We start from the raw sequence: 25564 nt of genomic DNA, 5'->3' as shown, positions 1-25564 counted from the left end.
AATGGATTCTTTTTGTCGTGAAGTTCCACTGTGAGCTGGACTGTCCTGTAGGAGCAAGGTAAAATGCTGTCTCATCTCAGAAGTCTCACACTGTAGCATTTTTTGGCCTATATGGTAAAAAATAGGAGAGGGATGGTAATGAATGCAGCCTAAACTTAGGGTGTTGTAGCTCAGTCCCAGTAGTAGATCATAAACTAAGTCTTACAATCAGCACAGTTTCGTAGCACCTGTAGAGTGACCAAAACATCAGCCAGCTGTGTGTGTGCTATTTCTGACATCTTGCCATAAGAAGAAAAAGAAGAGATACATAGGCACAAGTCTAAGAGAAAGAAGCATATGGAGTAGCCTGGTTTTATACTGCATGTGGTGAAATCCATGAATATATGAAAAAATATATGTTCATTGTTTCTTTGAATCTGCTCGTCTGTCAGCATTCGCGTGTTATATACACACACACATATGTAAGTATGTAAACTGCTATAGGCTTGATACAGTTTGAAAGGAGGAGGCAAAGTTGTTGACAGTGGTTTTGCCAGCTAATTTTTCATAGATGGATGTTGGGCTAGATTTAATCTAATAAAGGGGTTTTTTTCTCTGCTTTTCTTGATTTAAGCGGAGAGTTGAGATCATATCAGAAGACTAAGGTGAATGAATTTTAGTTGTAGTGACCTAAAGAGCTTGTCAATCCCCTTATGTAGAAACTGTTATTCAAAATGGACTCTCTGTGTTGTGGACAGATACCTACCTAAGGGAGAATTGTTTCTAACAGATGATGTTACCGCCTCTTAGCTGTTTTTCACAGCCGCCTTATCAAGTGAAAAGTCACCAGAGGTAAAAAGGTACCTGACTTCCCATCAATCCACTGCCAATTCTAGCAGCTTAGTTAAAACTACCAGCACAGGTGGGATTTATGCTGACTCCAGACTTGGCAGAGAGTCAAGTGTACTTCATTCAGGTGGCTCTGATGGCAAATGTAATAATCCAGGAAAAAAAAAAATCAGGTGATAAGGCACCAATGTACAGATTGAAGGTGTTTAATTTTCACTTGTGGAATTGACATATTTAGTTGATTGGTCTTTAGTTCATGAATATATCTTCTGAGAGATGACCTAAATCTTTCCAGAATTATAAATAACAGCTAAATCTTTCCAGAATCCCAAATAATAGCTGGAATGTTTTGAAGTTTTGCAGAAATTTGAATACAAAAAGGAAAAAACTTGTTCCAGCTGTGAATTGCTGAGTTTGGAAGGAGAGCCTGTTTTAAGGTACCAAATCAGGATACTCCTTTGACATTACAGAATTATATTTTACATTCTATTTGAAAATATGTTTGGTTTTACCAGTATGAGTTACCTAAATAGATATCTTAGTTGGGTAGTTGTATTTGCTCTTTTGTTTCAAATTATTTCCGTTATCCTTACACACACTTGAATTGTGCAAATTTGAGACTTTCAGTCTTCAGTTTTATAATCACTGCAGTTCTAGGAAGTCATTTTGCTTAATTTCATTATATGAGAAAACAGTAGAACTTACAATTAAGATTGCTCAACACTTGCCATTAAGTGATTGTGTTTTCGGTGTCTTGTAGCTTCCAGATTTCAACTCTTCCAACTGAACTATTCTGTCTGCCTCAAGCTGTTTTGTTGGGTTTTTTAAAACAGCTTTGACAAAAATGCTTCACAGATATTTTGAAATGAAGCTAGAGGTGGAATGTTATTCTACCTAGATTAAAGTTTGTTTTTTCTAAACATACAGTTAAGAACTAAAGACCATCATGGTTTGGATATGAAATACTGTGGGTATTATTTGTTACAGGATTTCTTGAGGAGAAAGTGACCCCTATTTTTCCAAGCCTTTGAAAAATACTCACATCCACTCTCTCCATATGGAGTGTTGAGTTCAGCTGTGACTTCCTCTGGAGTTGTGTGTGCTGAGCATGGGGTGATTATGCATTCCCAGGATGGGAGGAGCTGAGCTAGGTTTTTGTTGAGCTTGAATCTGTTGTGGCACCAGATAGTAGAATGGGAAGCAATGTCTGTTCAACAGTCTTCTAACCCAAAAGTGCTTGGCTTTGCAACTTTAGCTATTCTTTGAACGTGGCTCTGTTATGTGACAACCTGCTTGGTTTCAGAAAAATTCTTATGCTAGTAATGTGTTCCTTAGTGATAAATGATTCATAGCTGGCTAAAAATTGCACCTCCACTTCCTTTTATCAGTGCTGCTTCTGCTGCAGTTAATTTACAAGTGTTTGCACTTTTAAGCATTCCACTGGGGCTTGTGGCATCCTTTGGTTGAATTTCCACTGTGAATTACAGCAGCTGCAATTTCCAGGGCTTTGGCTTTCTGGATTAAAGGATTAGAAAGGGAACTTGCACCTATTTAGAGCAGCTAAGGGGCACTAAGTCCAACTACATGAAGTACAGATTGAGTTGAAATTTAATCAGAGCCACTCTGAAGACAAACAAAAAAGTAATTTTTCAAAAGTTTCATACACAGAGAAAGAGAACTTCTGCAGTATTAAGACCAGTTAGTACCCTGAACAACCAATGGTGATGGAATGTGTGGGTTTCTTACTGAAAATTAATATTAGCCTGATCACTTCACTGCTACCTCCTGGTCACTTACCTTTTCCACTCTTGAACTCCTTCTCTGACATACTGCAATAAGACTTTGTCAAAGACATAGTGTTTGTGATCTATTTTTACCGCTTTCATTGCAAATTAGTTCTGTGCTACTTGTCTTTTGGTTGAAATAAATGTTTCACCTTGGTGTTTCCGGTCTATTAGGTATAGCACTGTTGACATGTTTAAGTTAGTTTTCCTTTACTTTAGAGTCATAACTAAATATTCCACTTCTAAGACTTGAGTTTCTTCTACATATTGCTGAACTTCTAATTCATTGCTTAGTTGTATTGTTGCTGTCTGTACTTAAAAATATTAAATCAGTATTGCAGTTAAAAATTCGTGAATTAAAAATAGTGTTGGCATAGTTGATCCTCATCTCCGCCTGCTTGTGCTTATGTACTGCTAGAATGTTCTCTCACTGTACTGCTTTTCAGCACGGCAGCCTGTGCATGCTAAATGTACTTCTGCTCAGCATTTTGCTTAATCTTTTTCATTCCCTGTGCAGTACATGATGCATAAGCTTTATGGAAGCAATGAAAGGACGGGAGGATGTGCCTTGGGGTCAGGAAGGGGCAGTGGGTCACTAAACATCTGCTCATGGGTAACACGAAGCCTCACTCTCAGGTGTTGTGACTGAAGCATCAGTGCTGACATAATGTGCTGCTTTTAAAACAATGCTTGGCTTCTTTATTCCTGCGCATTGCCAGGAAATGACAATTGAACAATTAAGGCACAAAGCAGAGAGGATTTACCAAATCATGAACTATTTTTACTTTGCTTCATTAATCTGCTGTTAACTACTTAAAGCCATCTGCTTAAAAATAATTTACGCATCTGAAGTTTGCTCTAGGGAGCAGGTAGACCTTCATTAGGACGGGTTTTGTTATTAATGTTGTCTTTAGGGGGCTTTCAGTTGTTGTGGAAAATATTTTATTGCTCACTGTATCAAACTTTTCCTGTAAACAAAAAGAAGTGGCACATGGTTGAAACTTGCAGTCTGCTGCCATAACCATATTCTTGGGAACCACTGCAGTTCACATAGAAACTGGTTTGCTCTGGAGGAAGTTATTTTCAGCCATTAGGTAGATCTGAGTACAAGAAAGAAGAACATACTATGTTCATGCCCAGTGTCCCTATTACCTCCTACCATTGCAAAATATTAGTCGTGGAGAAGAACAGCCAGATCCGTCACAGTGCCTCAGCTGAAACTGAGGAGGGAGAACCCTGCTGCCTACGCCCCGAAGAGCTAGCAGAGGAAAAACATGTTTATTTGTCTCCCCTGATTTGTAAAGAAACAATTTCATTTGGAGAGAACAAATCACCAGAGAGTCACAGACTCTCCCTCATATCTCAAGCTGAGATTCATTGTCATTTCATTTAGATAGCGTGTATGCTCCTTTCTGACCTGCTGTGGATCGCTGTGAAATAATTGTCTTGGTTCTCATCAGAGGAGACTGCATCAGCACTGAGCTAATGGATTGCTGATATGAATAAGATCATTTAGAGTAAAACTAGCTTTAGAAAGATTATGTAATGGTGGCATGAGAATTTAAAAGAAGGTCTTCCATTGAGTCTAGGGGAAAGAGGTGGATGTGTGTTTTGAAATATTAAAGGAGACACAGTATTTGACTAAATATAGATCTTCTTTTATCAATCAATATTAAAATATTGCTATGAAATTGATTGGGTGGGGTTTTTTTTTCAACTGCATTCATTAAGAAGAAAAATGTCAATATTTAACAAGATGTATATCTTTTGAAGTATCTGAGAAAAAAATGTCGCTATGAACTGTAAATATCATGTCTTTTTATTAGGATTCTGTTTGTCTATTTCTGCCAAGGAGGAGGCCTACAAACAGCTGACCACAGTTTTGCACACAACATCCTTTCAAGTGTGTGACAAACCATTACAAATACAGGGCTTTTTGTAATTGCTTTTGGTTGCAGGAGTTTAAGGTGTTTCTTGGAACTGCAGATGCTATGTCTTCTAGTTTAAAATAAGATTTCGGAGGGAATTTTGACTGGAATCCGTTATGCTTTCCCAGTCATCTGGGCCTACACTTGAAAAAATAAGGAATGAAGAATATATCTTCATTTGTCTTGATTGTAAGGAATCAGTGTTCTAAAAATGTGTACATGTCATTGAACAGAACATGTTGCTTCTGCCATATTTGATATGCCCTCATACTTCTGTTCTCTTTGCTATATTTGTCTTAATCTGGAAAGAATTTTACTTTAGGATTTCACTGTAAAACACTTCTTCACAGTAAAAAACTTTAAATTACATAAAGCTAATTAAATAATCCTTATACATATATTTGATGTGAACAAAGAAATCCATTTTTAGATTTGCAAAACACAAACATTTTAAACATAACAACACCGTCACAGCTGTGTACTGAAGAGTACCCAGTCCCAAGATGCTATTGTAATCTCAGTTATTCAAATCATGAGGTGTTCTTTTTATAGTACTCTAGATTGACATGCAAGGTTAAGGCTGATTGAAAAACTTCAAAATGTTTTATGTGCAAAACATTTTTATGAGCAAAACGTTTTGAGTTGAGCTGAGTTAAATCTCTGAATCTGTCTGAGCAGTAGCTCAAATAGCAGGAGAGAGTGATAAACACCATGGACCTGATGATAAGTTTGGGAAGCGAGCTTTGTTTATAGGAGAGAATGATATGTGATGACCTAAATCCACAGTTTTCACCAGCTATATATTTGCTATGCGATCTTGAAAAGTATTTCTTCAGCATTTTGACTTCTAGATGAGAGCAGGATTTCAAAGTCCCACAGTCTGTCACAAAAGTATTTTAATTTTCAGTCATTTTTAACTTTCAGACATAAATTTCAGTTATTACAGAAAACAAAGCAAATTCTTCTTCAGCAACACCTTCTGACACTAGCAGAAGACCAAAAGAAGATCTTGCCAGGGTGCAGTTCATGCAGCTGTAGCAGTTGGAGAACTTGCTGTGCTAAAACCTCAGTTCAGCTGCTCTGGTGGCCTCCTTTTCACTTCCACCCTCTTTTGGCTATATTTTCAGATGAGGAAGAGTCAGGAAAATAAGGACAGCTGTATCTCAATGCAATCAGCTCCTCTGTGTGAGAGATACCTGTCTGTGATGTCTTATCAAATGTGACCATCAAAAATGTTTCATCTGTCCCTTTCCTGTTACTGAAGAGAAGGAACAGAATCAGTTCGCCTTTTCTGACAGGTCTGCTCTCTGGTCCAACTGACAAAGGCGTCAGCGTGGGAGAAGAGGAGCCCACAGTTTAATGAAAGAGAAGCCTTGAAAACTTGTAGTACTTGAAATTTGAAGCAAGGTGTAAGAAATGGGAATGAAGAAAATAGTGTTACTGGGAGCCGCAAGGCCTCAAAATCCCTTAGCATGTTTCTTCTCACTTGCTGAGTGGGAGGAGGATCCATATCTGAGAGGTTTGTGCAGCTCTGTTCTCTGAATGCATGAAGAAGAAAAGACTGTCTAGGGGATGGCTTTGAGTCCTGTGTATCCTGATGCTGCTGGTTCCTGTGTTTTTTCTGTACTTTCATCTAAGAGGAGAAGCAGTGTGGAGGAGTAGAAGAGCTGCTGACAGGAGAGAAAGACATTTCTCAAATGACTGCGTGAAATAGGCCTGAAACAGGGCATGTTTCCCATAATTGACATTGGAAACCCATCTGGAATGGGGATTTCTCTCTTAGGAAATAAACCTTTTCCACTTCTTTTCTTACCCTGAAACCAGATGGAGCTGCTACATGACAAAGCCTGCTGAGGGTTCGGCAACACTGTCTTGATTGAGGTCAGAGTGCATCCATGAAAGAAATCTAGCAGAGGAGCAATGCTGACAAAAGTGTCAGAGATCAGCTGGGGAGGAGGCAGCAGCTTAACAGTAGTAGTTTTAAAACATATCTCCTGTGAAGACAGTCACTCAGTAGTGCTCACATAAGTCTTGGGATGGTTTGTTTATTTTTTTTCTGAAAACCACAGATTCTTAATTCTTGTGTTTACTTGAGAATGTAATTCTGCGTTGAAGGAGTAATTTCTGCTCCTTGCATTTGTGGAAGTGACTTGTGACCTGAATGCCCTCTTACAGCTCAGAGCTAGAAAGCTTATGAAAACTCATTGTTCGTGGTTAAACCACTGAGTACCTGGGTGTGAAAAAGCCATCTAAGAGATTTTGAAATACCAGAGAAGTGAATAAGTAATTTGCTCCAAATTCACAAGGGGAAAAAATTCACAAATGGGGAAAGCTACAGGCTTTCAACTTTCTTCTTCCTTCGTTTAGAAATCCATTGATAAGTAGCAGAGGAGTCAAAAGGCATTTAGAAGAGTTAGGATAGAAGTGTCTCTCAACTCTAGCATCTTGCATCTTCAGAGACAAGCAGACATGCTGGGGCAAGACGGTGCTTGGAGGAAAAAGGAACAGAAGGAGAGCTCCAGCCTCTTCTACACATTTATCCTGGAAAGGCTTTGAATAATATAACATTTTCAAGGTTTGGGGTTTTTTTTTTTTCTACTTTGGGAAAGGAAGTATTATATCTTTTTCTGTTTTTTCACTCAATAAAAGGGAACTTGTGTGACTGTAACAGCCATGTTTAGGACAGTGAGTTTCTGACATTGTAACAAAGTTGGTCTTAAACATTGTCTTTGCCTAGCATCAGCAAATTAAGGGTTCTGATGCAAACATTTTGAGGCCTGTAATGTTGGGAAGGAAAACGTGATGTGCTGCTCTGGTTATTAACTCATATAGAGAGTGCTGCTTTTTGAATGAAGGGTGTACCGAGGGAGTGTTTACTGAGGTTCAAACAGGAGCTCCAAGACTGAGTCAGACCATCAGTAGGCTTTTTGTGGGGATGTATGATAGTTCACTCAAAGAAAAATGTAGGTAGTTCTCATGTGGTCTGTCAGCACAGAGTAACAATGACTCTTACTTGTGAAAAGCAACCTCTGCAATTAAAAAAACCCAACAAATTTTGTGTTATGAGGTCCAGTTTATGTGGGGATGGATCGCAATAGTCAAGCAGCCTCACCCTGTGTGTAGCAGCTGGTATGGCTCTGTGTGGCTGCTCAGGCACGGTGGAACACAGCAGGGCTTGTGTTGTACACTGTGAAGGCAACTTGCCTCCATTTTCACTGAAATAATTTAAATAATAACATTTACTTTGAGAAATTCGTTAGTCTGTTAAGCAACTACCTCAGTGTAAATAAAAATCTCCTGGAATGATTGAGTTCTGGGCAGTTCGTGACAGTTCATAGACAGCCACATGACCAGGTTGCATCCTGGATACAGAGATCCCACCTTTTCTATATATATACTTTTTAACATAAAAAAAAAAAGCACACCTCTGGCCTCACCAGGCCCTGTCAGCAAAACAATTAGGGTTTGCGGAATGAAATGAAAACAGAGGTTAGTCTACTGATAAAAAGAAATAGCCTGTGCTGAATGACAAATAGTTAACACATACAGCAGGTTCCATGCCTATGAAGTAAGTTGAGAGGAGGTAGGGAGTACAGAGCAGCTTTGTCCTGCTAAACAGGCTTAAAATATTGACAGTTCTACAGCAGTAGACCTTAAAAATGCAAGTTTATGTTTTGAATAAATTTAAGGTGCTGTTACATAACAACTTCAACTTTTTCCTGTTTCTCTCCTACAGATCACACATCCGTGGGCGGGCTGGGAGACAGTTTTTATGAATATTTATTGAAAGCCTGGCTTATGTCAGACAAGATGGACACTGAGGCAAGGAAAATGTACGACGATGCAATTGAGGTGATTATATTTCATTGAGTTTTCTAATACAGGGTAACTTCAAACCCATCTTTAATACCTAAAAAAACACACAACCCCCCCCACCCAGGACTTGTTTTGATTACGTAAGTTTTAAGAAATCAAGTGATGAATAATACTAGCTTTCACTCTGAGTAGTTTAAAAAGTATTATTATGGGATATATTGGATTCAGATTATTGTGCTAAACATAATCGGCTCGTGCACAATGACGTAATGTAAAAGCCTGAGCTATAGTTTGTAGTTCTAGGAGCTGAAGTCCTGAATTGTTTTACTCTTTAAATTATTTTCTAGTACATTTAGATTTTCTTTTCCTTATTTATCTTGAAAAATGTAGTTCATACCTCTTCCTTACTCTATGGTTCTTTTGTGATACAGCCTTGCTGCCTCTCACAGATCAACTAGTTCTTGCCTAAGCAGGGTAACACTATAGGATGATTCAATGGAATTTGGGGTGAGGGCATTTTTGTGGTGGCTCTGAGCTTTATGCTGCCCAACTCTTTTCTTAATTTCCCCATACACGGGCATCTTTCATCTGACTCACTTGTGCCTATCTATGCTAACATGCCTATGCTATATAGTTAAGACGTGTAGAGAGTAACTGCACTAGTTTTAGACAAGTTTGCTGTGGTATGAACAGCAGCAAGGACTGTGTAGTCTTGTCCAAGTGCAGACCTGTGTTTGCTGCAGTATGAACAGCAGCAAGGACTGTGTAGTCTTGTCCAAGTGCAGATATGTGTTTGCTGCCTGACTTGTTCTGTATTCTGTGCGTCCCATCTTTCTTTCAAGACAAGCTTTTAAAGCTTAGTTTTAGTACAGTCTTCTAAAACAAAACACCTTTTCTTTGTGTTCTCAAAATTCACATTTTAAAAGATGTATAGTGAAAGTTCTAGTCCAAAATTGCCTTGAAGCTGTAATATGTCTTATTCTTGATCTGATTTTGACTACATGGCTTTCAATTCCTTGACCTGTTTCCTTCCCTACATTGTTTTAAAAGATTATCTGCATCATGTATCTGCTTACTAACAAAGGTACAAATAAGCCTTCTTTCCTGAAGGAGAAATGCATTATTTTTTGTCTTCTCACAATATAAAACAGATTTTGAATTATTTCTTAAGCTTCTTTTCTAGATACTTTCCAGTCTCTTCAGTATGGAGACAAAAATCTTATAGTTCTTCTAATGTATCATTGCCTGATTTCTTCTCAGTATTCTCCTCTTTATGCAGCCAAAAGCTGTCTTTGCACTCTACCTTTGCCTCACATTGTCATCCAGTTTCCAGTTGATTTTGCTCTGAAGCTAGTTATAGTCTTTTGATTTACAGCTTTCCTTCTACTGTGATACACATTCTTGATTCCTTGGTGTGTGACCTTGTACTTATCATAGAATGTTACTTATCTCTACTAAATTGTACTTATCTCTACTAAAATACAATTGTTAAGGCAAAACCCACTTTGTCACCTATTCTGAATGATTTTACAGGAGTGACTTTTTCCCCTTATCACTATCAATAGCTCTGTCAATTTTTGTATCATCTCTAGATGTTCTTTTTGCAGATCATTGGTAAAAATGCTGCCTAGCATTGAATACAAGTACCTTTGCAGAATCTTCATGGGAAGAGGATTTTTCACTTTTTTTTTATGGTTTTTTTTTACTTTGAGCCATTTTAGCAAGCCAGCTTTTAATCCACTTCGTTTGTGCTGCCTTGAATTTGTTTAGGACTAATATTTTGCACAACACCAAGGAAGTTCCTGAAATTGCTAATATTCCTAATATCTGCATACACTTATCAATCAAACATTTATTTTTGAAACCACATCACTCATTTTATATGTTTTTTCTGTGAACTTTTTAAAAGACTGTTAAAGCATCAGCTGTTTCACAGTCCTTTTGAACTTCTTTCATTTTCCAGAGTTTGTTAGAGTCAACATTAGTAATCAAAAACATCAGTTGAGTGCTTTTAATACCCTGTACAATTTATTGGATCTGTGGGTTTAAAAAGGTTTAGCAATTGATGTTTAATATACTATTGAAATACTTCATTCCGATTTCTAAACCGTGAACACTTCAAAATTAGAGAAAATAAACTTTCACTTTCATCCTTTTGACTTGCAAACATTTTATACAGAAAAATCTTTGTCTCTCAATAGAGACACAGCAAAGCAAATTTGGGAGCAGATGAAAACACATTTGTGGATAGGAGGGAGAAAGAGTTTAGCTGCCACCACTTTACATGTGATGTGCCCTGCCATCATATAGCTTCCTCTTTGACTTTCTTTCAGCCAAACCCACTCTTGTATATTTGTGTCTGCATGAACCATACTGATTTATGCATTGTGGAACATCCCTGGTTCAGTATTTGTGTTTATTTTGGGTCTTACTTGACACTGAAAGACATGGGCAAAGAGTCAGTAAGTAGGATTTGTTTTATGTAATTGCAATTTGGATTTTTGTTTGAAATTTGAAATATTTTTTAAATCCCATTCACTTACCAATCTTTTGTTGCTGCCCATAGGTCTTCCTCTATAGCTGATGCTTCTTTGTTTTTCAAAACTTGTAGCAAAAGGTCTTTGTGATTTAAGCAAGCAGAAGGGAAAGGGTGTAAAATACATTCTTCTCACTCATAGGATGGAGTTGGAAATGTTCTCAGCATCTACTAGTCTCTATCCAGCCACATTTCACTTCCTTAGCTACAAGAGTACAAATAAGTTCCATATCTGTGATCTCTTTGTGCTATGTAACATTAGTGCAGTCTTCCACTGTAAAGGACACTTCATTTCAGTGTCCTAGTATGTAGATTCAGAGCTGGAATAACAGGTGAAATTGTTAAACTCGTTGAGAATTTGTTGTGGTGATAAATATTGGGGTTGGGCCTCTTAGCTTTGCTTTCAACATCATCACGTGGACCTCCCAGCTCGGGTGCATGTTTTTAGGACACTTAGGAGAAAAGTGTCTTTTCTCCTTCTCGTGTCAGCCAGAGGATAGGGAAGCTTCCTTTTGATCTGTTGCCTTGAGTAGTCCAATCTGTTAGTCTCAGATGTTTGATCTTCACTCGTTCTTACTGCACAACATTAGATAGCTGATTCAGCAGCATGTTTGACTATCATAATATACCAAGGACTGGTGCAAGACATGCTGCTTTTGTACTCGTAAAAATCACAGAAGCATGAATATCAGATAGGAGCCATTCTGTTATCACATCTTGGTCTAATGTTTTGAGCATGTCACAGACTAAGGAAGCTCTTTCCATCAGTTAATCTCTTAGTTGGTATGAAGTCTTCGGGCACGTAAGTGTAGATATCCATTATAGTGCATGTGTACTCCTCATGGTCCAGCTGGATGTCATTGCTTTACAGTACCTATTGGAGTACGCTGTGGCCCTAGGCATCCAGGTCAGGATAAGAATGTCACGTCTGTCCCAATCTGCTCAAGCATTTCTTGTCCACTAGTCAGTGTTCCAACAAGGACCAACTATTCCATGTTAATTACTTCAAATATTAATTGTCCTTTTTTTTATAGTTAGCAAGCAGTAGGTTGTTGGATGATGAAGTCTTTTTAGAGGGTTGCATTTATTTTCTTTTTGGGGATGCTTCCTTTATGACTCAAGATGTAATTTAAGTAACTGACAGAACTTGCTTTTCAGATTTCGAAAACTACCCCTTATACAAGACAGTGATGTTTAAGATTGCATCTAGATGATGTTCTTAATCCTGAAGACGTTCTTCAAACCTCTGAAAGCAAGTCTAGAGTGAAGGAGTAGCTCATGGAGACGTATATAAATTCGGCCTTTTCGGGTTTTCCTGGTGCCAACCTCAGTGATTTTGCCACTTTGAAAATGCTTCTGTAAACTTTTATTCCTTAACGATTATGAAATTGCCAAAAGATTCAATTCAAAATGGAATTTCATACAATATTTGGCTTTCTCCAGGAAATAATCCAAACCCTTGTAAGCTTTCTTGCTTTAAAAAGTACTTCTCAAGTTTTAGGTAACATAATCATAACGTCAGTTTTGTCACAGTCTGGGATAATTTAATCAACAGACTTAATGCTACAGTATCATCTTCAGTGTCAGAATTTTCAGCAGATCAAACTTTTTCTGTACCAGTACTTACAAAACAGATGAGCTCAGGGTCGGTAACAGCAGGAGCCATGGTATCCTGCCGGTCCTTGGTGCCAATTTGCATGACTGTTAGACAACCACTCAGGCAGCTGTCAGAGACATATTAGTTTCTGTCAGTTATTTCTGCATTCTTCTCAATGGATCCTGCCATAAGCCTGAACTTCAGATCTGTCAGTGCTATTAGTGGAGAAATTAACCCAACAGGATTGCAAACCAGCACTTCTCTTTAATTACCTTCAGAATGCGCAGGCTTAGAGGGCAGTGGAGGAATTTCACCATCCAAATGATGGCTCAGTCCACAGTGCAAGTAAGGAGCAGAGCCCTACTGATGATAGTGCAGTCTTCTTCTTGCAGTCCACTGCATTGTCTTTTAGCTGGTACATTCACATTGGCCATACAGGGACTGTCAGATCTTCAGTGACTACCTGGCTGAGGTGTAGCTTTATTACTATAACTATTCAGAAAGGTTACTACAAACACTGCAGCATCTCACATCAGGAACATATTCAGAAAACCATACAGAAACACACACGTATTCAAAGCCATAACTGTTTCAGATTACTGTTTATATGTCTGTATTTCCCTGATGAGGCTCCTAGTCCTACAAATTCATCCTTTTCTAACTATAATTTCAATAATTTGGGGGTTTTAAAAGTTTTTTGTTGAAGAAAACTTTGGAAGGTTGTCAGATGCTATTTCAGTACTTGGATGGAGGATTTCTGTGTTATCAAATATTACTGAGTTCAATACCACTGCTTTAACAGTCCTGCATCCCATAAGCACCAGCTTAAAAAAAAATTAAATACCTACTACTGTTACAGAAGAGCTTGAAGCTTTTCATTTATCTGTTTTTTTTGAAAACAAAATACTTTCTCTTTAGAGGGAAAAGCTATTGCTTGAATCTATGTTGTAGCTAACTGCATAGTTTGCACTGCGTAGATATTAAGGAGACAACTATGTGCAGCAGACATGATATCCACATCCACAATAACCTCTTTAATTATATGCAAGATCCTCTGCCTGTGTCTTCTCAGTATATCTAGTTTTAGTGCAAAACACAGTTGTGGACCTACAGTTGTAAGATCCCAGAAAAGTAATGGAGAGGGGTAGTAATTCACTCCTGTAATAGATCTTTTGGATGGCAAGGAGAGTAGTAAATGCCTTTTTAATGGCACTTTTTCAACTCTTATCATCCTTGGAGTGCTCTGGCCAATCACAGGTAATGCACTTTGAAGGAAGTTTTGAACCCATCAGGTGGTTGTATGTGGAAGTAAAAAAGGAAATTTCTGGAAAGAAAATAGGACTAGTATCTCCATGGTAAAGAAGAGAATTGTCTTTATTATTTTTCTTTAGGACTCAAACTGTAATGATATTCTAAAAACAAGAAAAACTGTCAAATACTAAAGACACTAAATGCTGCAGTAGATTGTTGTGGGTTGTGAACCACTCTGAAAGAACATGTAGCTTGTGAACTTTGGAAGGTTAGGTCAGCTTTTCTTACTACCAGAAGAATACCGTTTGTAAGTCACAAGAAACAATGTATATTGGTACAAATATGCAAAGAAAAAAGCAGCAGTTGCCCCACCTATAAAATAATAATGCTTTTTTGTGAACAGCTGCTCTAACCCTCACCCAGCCTTTGACCATGTGCAATCAGAAAGCTGCTATGGAGAAGCAGCTGGAAGTTGGCTAGAGCATTCCTGTCACTGCCTATTAAAGACTGACTGAGAGTACAGGTGCTGCTTTTACATATGTTTCTGACCAAAAGTTTCCAGCATGGATATATTTTCTGAGTACACAGAGGCTGTACAGCAGAACAAAAAGGTACTTATCAGAGTTAACAGGTGGACAAACATTGTTTCAGTCATAAAATATGTGCTGAATCCTCGGCTAAAAGTGAATGTTATCGATGTCATGATTTTCCTATGTTTGATCTTATTAGCATAGTTTAGCAGTTAAGAGTATTTTTTTTGTGTGCATTTAGATTTTATTCTTACAGGTGTTAGTTCCTGTAGTGCTCAGAAGTGAATTTGAAAGAAAACTATTTTTGTTTTAGAAACAGTGCTTTATTCTTTGAAGGAGAGCTAACGTGTAAGACTTACATGTGAAACAGTATTTGAAAGTTCTCTTAATCTTCTTGTAGGCCATAGAAAAACATCTCATCAGAAAGTCCAATGGAGGACTGACCTTCATTGGGGAGTGGAAGAACGGGCACCTTGAAAGAAAGATGGGCCATTTGACCTGTTTTGCAGGAGGAATGTTTGCCCTTGGAGCAGATGGTTCCAGAGATGATAAAGCAGGACATTATTTGCAGCTTGGAGCTGAAATTGCACATACATGTCATGAATCGTATGACAGGACAAGTAAGATATATTGCTAATATAGTTATTTCAGTAGTTGAAATACAGATATTGTTGTAATTATTTCTAAGATATGTTATGGACCTATGCCTTGTCTATCATGCACTGTTTTTATACTGATATCATTTTGTTAACATCCATGTATTTACTTCTGACCTACGTCTCAGTGAGTAAATGTAAAACCAGACTTTACATAGTTCCTTCCTGTGCATTAATCCCTTTTTTTGGATCAGTCAGCTAAGATAGGTTATATGGGTGCAGGAGGGAAGGAGTGCGTGTGAAATCTTCTCCTCACAGATATATAGGGCAGTTTTTCATTTCATACATGTTGTTCAAAGAGTTATGTAGAGTGAAAAATACGTAAATACACTTTTTATGATTTTTATTAGTAGTACAGTCTGGGTAAGTACAAGAGAGGATGAAAATTAATATGCAAACTATGAGATGGCCAAAGACCTGACTAACGAGGAGGCTGTATCAGACTTCACTATTGGGGTGGAAGTCTCTCAAGTTCAGTCTTCTAGACCAGGTTTATTTTACGTCTTTAGTAGTGACCTTGATGCATAAAGTTGAAGTGTGGTGATTACACTTACAGCAGCCATAAAGTCACAAGACGCAATTAAAACAGTAGTGTCAGAATAATAAACAGGGAAGGTCTTGAGGAGTAGACTGTGAGAAAGAAGTAGTTCTCTAGAAAAAATGCAAGAGCTCTCTCTTCAAACTGAGAATTGAAAAATACCAGTATAGTCCTAGTCTGTATCAGGTGAAGAATTTTCAGCAGAGATTAGAGAATATTCACGCTGCCTCAGAAGACATATGTAATTTTTCATCCAGAATACTCTGTACAAATCTGAGTTTCAAGCACAAAAAATGCAGAGAAGGACCAACAGAATGATTAGAGTGACAGAGCTTTTATCTTACAGTGGGAAAATAAAAAAGGTTAGCATGCTCAGCCTAGAAAAATAATATCAAAGAAGGGAACAAATTTGTTATCAAGGGGTAAACACTGAAGAGAAATAGAGTTATTTTAAAATATAAGTAACATGATTGAACCAAGATCAAGATTTATAAACTTGCCATGAATAAATGTAGGTTGGAAATTGGAAATGACTTTGTGTAGCCATTAGAGAAATAAGATTCTGAAATAAATTCATAGTAGAAGTAATGATAACTAAAACTCAAACAGTTTTAAGATTTGTATGAAGATGTATTTGCTCACAGGATTACATAGTATCATTGTATAATTACCTGTCATTTTAAAGAATTCAGTCATGTAGGTGTTACTTTTGCATGACTAGCAACAGCATTAAAACTAAAAAAAGAGAGAAAAAAATGAGAACCCTTAAGGAAAAAGGTAGGCTGTGGTAGCTATTGTTGCATTCTGAAAAACTACATTTAAATGTTTAATTTGACACTTAAAATATACAATGCTAAATTTACAGTTGTTTGTGTGTGCCATCCTGATTTTATTCCTTCAAACTTTTATTCTGTACCCTAAATAAGTCAAAAGATGAGGGGAATACAAGTTTTTGTAACATACTTAATGACTGCATAAGAATACACAGACAGCTATAAATTTGCAATGCCCTAGTTTTCTTTAGTTCAATCATGCAATCTCATGAATGTGGATTTGGGGGAGGTTTTGTGGGTTTTGGTGGATTTTTTTTGCTTGGACTGATTTTTCAAAGACAGTAACTGTTACATCCACAATATCAAACTTATTCATTATATTTTAACAGCAGGATTTGAGACATAATTGTATGCTTTAATGACAGAACTACCTGGTTGCAGAAAAAAACCTCTTTTTCAGAGACGAAATATTCATCCTGGCTCAGTTGATAGGTTTATGTTTAAGTCAGCTAAGGAGAGTGCCTGCTCTCTTTCCCTTATAGACTAGGGAGAATTCTTGCCCCATTTGATGTCCCCAGAGGAGACAGCAAGGTACTGAGGCTGTGTGCTGAGGATAGCGAGCTCTTTTCTTCAGTTAAGCCAACCACAGCTACCCTTTCGTGTGTCTTCTTGGCGTTGCTCATAATAAACTTCAGTATATGCCTGGTTTTATGATATTTCAGTATAAATATACAACTTTATGAAGAAACCTAAATTTCTGTAAGGATTGAGCATGAGAAAAAAAACCAGGCAGTTTCAAGGTCCAGTCTCAACAAAACTGAAACAGAATTTCACAGAATAAAGTACTTCTGGAAAAAACCAACATTATATTGCCAACTGTCAGCAACCCATTACAAAAACTGCAAATATGAAAGTCTATTTAAAAAAAAATCATAATTCAGAAATCTTCACGCAATCTGAATTCTATATTTGCTCCTGTCTTTACCAAAAAATTATCAATCAGGGTATACCTTCTGAAATTCTGACTTGAAATCACGCTTTCCATGTCTTGCAAAAATAAACATGATTTAGACTTCAGAGCTTCTAGGTTTTCAGAGAAATTCCATTGCAGTAACTTTGATCTGAACAGATTTTACCAGTGTGATAGTAAGTAAAATGCTTTTGTCTTGCAATAACAGCCATGTGCCTATTTAGCCTTGAAGTGATTTTTCTGCCATGACGTTTGTGGCTGGAAGTTCTTGATGTATTAGGATTTTTTAAGGCAATAATAGTATCATCTCAGGTCACTTTCCCCTCTCATATGTTACTCTGTGTCTTCAAACAAACTTGTAGACCCTCTATATGCCAGAGCATTTGTGGTGAATTCATCCTTAAACAAAACAAGACTTCATTTATTTTGCCAAACTAATATATCCCTTTCGCTTGTTCTTGTCTATTTGTCTGTCTTCTTCATTTACTTGCCTTTTGAACTGAAGTTACAACCACTGATGTGAGAAGTCACCTGTTGGATTATGATTGCCTGGACACTCTGGTCCCTTGCATGCATTTGTTTCTTATAATGGCTTCTAAGACTTTTGATGTGTCAGACAAACCATTATGAATCCTTCTCGGCTTTATGGTCTACCCATTGATGTCAAACATTCTGTCACCACCCAGTTTGTGCTCTCAGCAGTAGATCTTCATGGTGTTTAGGAGCAGGCAATTGTACCCTCCTCTTTTAGCTGACAGGTGGACAAGCAGTTTGTGTTGCCTTTATCTATCTAGATGTTGCTACATACTTTGAATTCTGTTTCCCATCAGATTGCATTCTTTCAGCTCTTAAGTTACCCATGTCATCTGTCACAATGCTGTCTGCTCCACAGTGCTGATTAGTACAGAGAAGTTGGAAACTCCTTGTGACCACATTCCTGATGTGTTTCCATGGACATGATGTCCCAGTGACAACTGGCTTCATTGCAATGTCATCAGTGAGAGGTTTATGCAGGGACACAGTCTATGGTAATCTGATTCACCTATTGATATTCTCCAGGAATATCTGAGAGAAGACCTCAGACTCTTGAGTTATAGACTGGAGAAGTGACTGAGGATATCCTGAGAAACTCAGGCCTTTGCCATGGCTCTGTCAAAATCCCTGTAGATTCTGCTTAAGCTGAGGAGCAGTCTGTAGCACTAGGATGCCTATCTAGTTCATCACCTGAAGGAAGCTGATGGTATTTGGAAGGTGAAGGTAGGGGATATAGGCGTGATTTTGATCTGGCTCTGAGCAAGGGATTTATGTTTCCAGGATCCATTGAACTTGTCAGTTTGAGAGCCCCTAAGAGACTGTTCCTGTCTTCAGGAAATTTTTTATGTGTGTGGCAGCCCTTGGAATTACCCAGAATTTGAAAAGGATTATTGATAGTTAAAGTCAGAAAACTTAACTGTAACCAGAATAGTCTTGTGATGTGTAATCTATACATGCTTCTGCTTCCTACCTACTCTTTTTTTTTTCTGTTCTGTAGCCTATTGATAGATTATTGTTGCAGTCATCCTGTATCTCCCATCCTACGACAGGCGATTTAAAGGTTTTTCTGTAGTTCAGTGTGCTCTTGATTTGGAGAGAAGATTGAGAGAACCAGAGATAGAGGACATGCTTTGATCTGTGCGCCCATGTACTGGCATAGCACAAGGTATCGTAGTGCTGTTTGTGGGGACTGGTAAGGCTAAAAGAATAAACCTTCTTGCACTTATGGTGCAAGGTTTCTCGATATTAAAGGTCATGTGTGGACTGCAGATCTTGAGATACTCCAGTTACTGGGTAAACAAAAAACAGTTCTTTGTTTTACATGTTTAACATGTACCACTGAGAGAAATGGCAAAGGCATAAAATAAATGGTAATGAGAGATCTATAAATGGTAAAGAAAAAAAGCTGTCCAATGTAATTGAAAGAACAGAAAGACCACCAACAAATTAATCTGAATAATTAGCTTTCAGAAGTATTTTAGAGATTAGATTAATAAGCAAAATTATCTATATAGATGGCAGCATGTGCTGATTTATAGGACATAGTATTTTTAGTAAAACATACCATCTCTTATACATAATAATTTTCCCAGCCATTACTTGATAGTATGTAAAGTATCGACTGAATACAGACAGATTATTTTAGGATAAAATCTTTACAGTTTCTTGACAAGAGCTGTCCTCAGAATCTGGGCACAGCTTTAGTGGTTTTTATATGTGTGACAGTTCCAATGCAGAATAAGCCAGATGACTTAAGATTTCAGATGAGACATCAAAAGGATGTCAGTAGATGCTGTCTCTGTCCCAGGATGCTCCGTAAGCAGCTAAACAGGCAAAGATGAAGAAACAAAAATAATTACTTGTTATGGTGAGAAGTATGAAATAACAATGTGTGTTGATGGAATGACTCGGAGAGTCTTAAACAAAAGCATCTTGGAAGTTCTGTTCTGCATAAGCAAAAAGTACTTGGATGAAGTAAAAAAAATGATGAAGCATAAGGAATAGGATAGAGGTAAATAGCTTTTGCAATGGATGTTTAACCTGTGATACTCTGATATATTTTATATATATTTATACACATATTATTATTGAAGTATATAAATACATATTGATACATGTATGTGTAGATATGTACAAATGCATAGCATAACTCTTTATATTTTAATATGTGAATATATTTATATATAAATAAGTATATAAAAATGAGCGGGAAAAGGACAGGAACGCTAAGGTAAGTGTGCTGGTAATAACTATAAAAAAAGGTATTCAGGATTGCAAGGGTGAAAGAAAGCTTAATAGTTACACAAAGACTTTATTAGGTTGAGTTAATTGCATAAGTTACTAAATTAAATTCAATGTAATTAAATGTAAAAGAGAGGCACCTAGGAAAGAGTTATTTCTAACCTCACACATAAAATGGTGAGCTCTTAACTGACCATTGCAACTCAGGAAATTGCTCTTGAGATTGTGAAAATGTCAGCTCAGTAGCACTCAGGAAAAACAAAGTGAGAAGGAGCAAAATAGAAAATGTCATTATGTCATTGTATTAATCTTGTCAACAATTTTAGTGCTGTATTCAGGCTGATCCTCTCTTTTCACAAAGGATATAGTAAAATTGGAAGAGAAAGGCTTAGAAGGAAAACTAAAAGGTTGGAATAGTTTCTACTCAAGGAACAAATTAATTGGATAATATTCCTCAGTATGGAAAAGGAACATTTTAGGTATGATACAGAAGATTTGCAAATTCACCAGGGGACTGGAGAGAGTGTGTAAGAATCAGTTGTTCACTCCTTTCTCCAAGACAAGATCTAGAGGCTATTGGAAGAGCCTAGTAGGAACCAAGCTGAAAGTGGAAAACAAAAAAGAGAGTGGTTCTACACCAAAGAGGTATTAGAGTTGTAGAACTCCTTAGAAGTTGGCTTAAGGCTTACATAGGTTTGATGAAATAGCCCAGATAAGTACTTCTGAAATCTGTTCAGAGTTACTGACCACACAAAAAAGTATCTCTGGTTTGGGAAAAGCCTTGAGCTCAAAAACATTGGAGACTGTCTCATATACTTGACCTGTTCTTCACATTCCCCATCCTTGTCTGACTTTGGACATTACTGGGACATGATATTGGATCAGAAAGAATTTCCCTCTGAACCAGTATAGCTATTCTTGTTAATTTTGAATAGGAAGAACTCTAATCTCATTGATTTTGCATTTGTAATAGTAACTTTTTTTTAAAATGAAAACTAGCAAAATGGTGCATTTCGAAAGAAATATTTTTTATTATATTTCTTGATAGAGTTTTTCTATTGTGACTGAAGCAGAGTATGGTACTTTTTTCTGTTGACATCCATTCCCTTGTAAGAAAGAGATTAAGGAACCTTTTTTTGGACACTTTCTGCTGGGTCATACACTGGCAGGTGCATCTGTTTTCAGTTGTAGCATTCTGATGTTCTCCTTTCAGACTCACTACACCATGGTTATTTTGAGCCCATAGGAATTCTGTGATTGCTTTGCTAATTTTTAAAGCTCGAGAGCAGCTTCAAAGTTCAGCACCTTAAAAATTCCCTGCCAAAGCAAAGAGTGAAGTGCAGATGTTGTTGTTTATGTAAAATTTGAGGAATAACATGTGGCTGTATAATTAAAAAATATGTAATTGTATCTTTATATTATAGAGAGTTTTTCTACAAATACCTGCTTCTGATATGAATAGTCTTCCAGATGCTGGCACAGGGCCATTATAGCTTCCCTCAAGGGCTGAAATATCAAATCTCTTAGTTCATAGATTTCTTTTCAGGTGTGGCTAAGTTTTCATGGCCTAGTTGTAAACCTCTTACTTGAGGATCACATTATGAAGCACATCAGTTATAGTGGCCAGACTGCAGGTCCCTGAGCTGACAGAGTTTGGATAAAGATTTGGGTTATTTAAGATAGTGGTACCCAGTTTTGTTCCAAGATCTTTTCCCGCTCTCCTGGATGGGATCAAAGGACATTAAAACCTCTGTTGACCTTTTTTGCTTTTGCTTATAGAGAACTGATACTGGCCACTTTGATTTTATCCTTTAATTAAATGTGTCGATGTGTTTATATTCTTAGTGTTTCACTAGTTTTCAAGAGGATGGCTCTACTCCTGTAGATAGGTAGTTTTCTCACAAGCATTGGATAAAATATTAATAAGAAAAATGTATAAGACTGCTTAAAGACAAGCCATTTTCTGTTTTTCTCACATACTTGGGATATAACAGTCTCTTATCCACCTTTCCTGCAAAGATTGGTAAGGTATACATTTTTTTCTTTTCTTTTTAAATTTTAGTTTTATTTCTTTCCTCTGCAGCATTAAAGCTGGGTCCAGAAGCATTCAAATTTGATGGTGGCATAGAAGCAGTGGCGGTGCGGCAGAATGAGAAGTATTACATCTTAAGACCAGAGGTGATCGAGACCTACTGGTATATGTGGAGATTCACCCACGATCCCAAATACAGGCAGTGGGGCTGGGAGGCAGCGCAGGTAACTGTGTTAATTATTTGTCAGTAATTTGATGTATTTTCATTTTGTAGCCACTTTGATCTCATGCTACTGAAACTCTTCAAATGGTAGTTGGTTTTCATAAGTTCCTGTAAACCAGGGTACATATGGGGGTGCACGCAGTTATTCCCGTTTTGCAGCTACTGAATCAGATGCAAAGATGAGAGACGTGTTCAGCACTACGGAACTGATGAGTTTTAGGCATGGAAATAGAATCCATTGGTCATAACTCATACTGTTATCAGTAGTCCACAGCCTCCAAGAGTGATAATTTATCTTGGGAAATGAAAGTGTATTATAAATAACTTCACTGAGCATGTGTTTGTACTCAGTTTAGATTAAAAAACAAAACTATTTTACAGTTTCTTCTTGGTTGGCTATTAAAACACAAGTGGTGGGGCAACTATTCTCAGATGGTTTGTAGACTAGATAGCATGTGCATACGTATTCGTGGGTCGGTATCATGGTTTTTTCTTTTCTTATTTGTCTGATAAATGGAAAGAAATTGTCCAGTCAATTTAGATTTACTCAATTAAAACAAAAAATACAACATCACAAGAAACAGGTCATAAAAGAAAGTAAGTAATGGGACATAAGGCAGAACTTCAAAATTGTTAAGGTGTTTTAGAGGTTGCTGCTGGTTTTGTATAGCTGCTTTCCTGGGTTTAAATCCAGTTGTTGAGTAAAACATTCAAATTCCCAAATGTGAAAAAGCATCTGAGTCTCTCTCATTGGAAGTGCTTGTACTGGTCTACAGAAGCCTGGGTTCATTGTAAGACTCTTTACACAAATCTGTGGTCATGGCCTTCTTTCATCCTTTGCATGGAGACTTTATCTAGTGGTCCTAGATCATGGGCTATATGAATAACTAGGCTTCATTTTCACATCACAATATAATACTCTAATGGTAAAAAATACTGTCAATCTCTCAAAGAGTTTGCCTCTTACATGGGTCCTAGGACTGAACTTGTGAGGCTTTGTTGGTCTGACATTTCTTACTGCTTCCATCTACTGGTCTGTACTGGGCATGTACAAAATTAATTTGCTGGCCAAGCAGTTCCCTAGTTGTTTTCGAGATCTGTGGATTACTACAGCTCCTCCACTTCCCAGCTACAGCTCCAGCAGTCTTTGGAAAAACAGCTCAAAGAGAATTTCAGAAATGAGAATAAACATTATTTTTACTGTATTCTTAAAAGCATATTAATGAAAGGATATGAGGGAAGAGCAAAGGAAGAGACAAACTAAGAACGTGGGAACTTCATTCTGCAGACCAGTTTTACTCCAGAGGCAAGAGATAGAAAAAGTACATGGAGGACGAGATCTGTTGAGAGGGCAAAAGATAGTTAAGGCAGATTCCAAATATTTAGCTGAGCTCATCCCTATCCTTCCCTCTGCACAATTGCAGTCACATGGAATAGTCCAAGTATTTTAAATTTGTTGTAGTCTTGATTAGGTTTTGCCTTATAGACTGTTTTGTTATAACTGACATTATGTTGTTCTGGAGAGGAGTTCCCCATTTGTCACATTTGTATTCCAGAGTGCATTGCTGCTTTTTCCAAAACATCAAACATTGAGTTTCATCATCCTTCCTGCCCAAACTATACATGTTTCTAAGGTGTCAAACAAACAAATTTAATAACCTATTCCTTGCCAGTGTGTGTACTACAAATTCTTGCTGATCTAACACCAACTCCTGTCAGAAACTACAGCTGGATGATCCAAGCTGAGATTGGATCCTTTGCACTAGGTTAAAGAATTTTAAAATGAAAACTTTTTTGGGCTAGGGTCTATCTCTTAAGCATACTACAAAGCATGTCTTTGAACTACATTTTGTTCAGTGTACTCCATTTGCCTTCATATCTTTGTCCCCATTAATGATTTCAAACCAAACCTTCCCTTCCTTCTCCCTTGTTTCCACTTTTCTCTGTGTGCAGGGTAGGATTTTATTTTGTCCTTCTGTCAGCCTGCATCAACGTGGTGTAAATCTAGCAGCCTGTTTGCTTAGCTGCCTCTGTCTTTAAAGAGGACCTCTTTTTTTTTTGGCTTCCTTCCTTAATAAAAAGTTTATTTATCCAGCACAGCCATAAAATATTTCAGAATTCTTCATAAATGGTTTTGCATACCCCTCCCTTACAAAATTATAGATTTCCTTACCCCGCTATGATACTAACACAGAAGTTTTGGAAGCATTTTGTTCCCTAGGGTTTTCTATTCCCTGCATATAGATAATAAGTTCTTACGTTTACTCCTCACACCTACTCACTAGTTTTCCTTCTTCTATACCGCACACAGCTCTGGTTTTGTTTTTCCCTTCAGTTAGAGAAGAATCTGGTATGACAAACAATGCAGTTGGCTTGCTGCTCTTCACAGCACTGTCTGTATTCTCTTTTGTTTTGGCTTTCAACCACTGAAGCATGCTTTGTATTACAGACTTCTCATGGTCAATTATAGTTTCTTCACCATAAGTTCTGTTAAACTTTTGTGTAAACCGAGTTTTGTTTCTGAGTTCTAAATGGTCTCATTTTTGTGCGTTGAACCTGGTGTACCCTAGTGTATTATGACTGAGTTCTTGGTGGTCTTCCTTGTTTGCTTCTTCAAATGGATGAATACATCCCTACCCAAATGGATTTGGATTAGATCACCGATATAAGTTTGCTTCTGTCATTTAAAAAACTCATCCAGGATACATTGCACAACCACCTGTCTTTACTTAAGTTTCTTTAGTACTCCCAGCCCAGATCTGTCTGCCTTTTATTGACAGGAATTTACACAGAGGGCTGGATCATGTGTGTATGCAGATCTTTATACTGTACTTTCTCTGTCTGTTTCACCATTGGCAGCTTCATTTATCTAGATTCGGGGGCAAACCTTGGGCATTTCAGTGCAGATATTGTGCTTTGATCAAGACCTTTTTTGTCTCATCTCTTCAAATCCAGCGTCTATGAGGAAAACACAGGAAGTTGAATCTTATATTCCCTAATTGAACTCTCTGTGACAGGGTCTCTGTCTCTTTCCTAATGAAAAAAATTCTATTTCTCACTAATACTGTACTTAGCACTAGAGACAATATACATCTCAATTGTATTGGGCTATACAAATTGAATAATGTTAAGCTGGGGAGCTGGCTGAAGTATTACAGAAATAGGCATGCAAGATATTCAGGGTAAATACTAAAATCCTGTTTGGGTTAGTTATTTGAAAGCAATAGAGCCAACACTTCACAACAGACATGTAAAGCCAATTGTTAATCTAAGATGTGTGGATGAAGGGTTCAGCTGTTTGTTGGGGACTTGCAAATTTGACTGAGT

General features: G+C 37.4%; 1 protein-coding gene across 1 annotated transcript in view; it reads left to right on the top strand.

The window, feature by feature from the left end:
- Positions 1-25564, top strand: part of MAN1A2 (mannosidase alpha class 1A member 2) — a 146423-nt gene that overhangs the window by 108311 nt on the left and 12548 nt on the right. The window contains exons 9-11 of the mRNA XM_062005630.1: positions 8277-8392; positions 14671-14890; positions 22066-22238. Of these exons, the coding sequence (XP_061861614.1) occupies positions 8277-8392; positions 14671-14890; positions 22066-22238 (509 nt within the window). The remainder of the gene's footprint in view (positions 1-8276; positions 8393-14670; positions 14891-22065; positions 22239-25564) is intronic.

The sequence above is a fragment of the Colius striatus genome, chromosome 1, assembly GCF_028858725.1.
Source record: "Colius striatus isolate bColStr4 chromosome 1, bColStr4.1.hap1, whole genome shotgun sequence".
In the NCBI taxonomy this organism is placed as follows: domain Eukaryota; kingdom Metazoa; phylum Chordata; class Aves; order Coliiformes; family Coliidae; genus Colius; species Colius striatus.
This window is presented reverse-complemented; position numbering and strand designations above follow the sequence as displayed.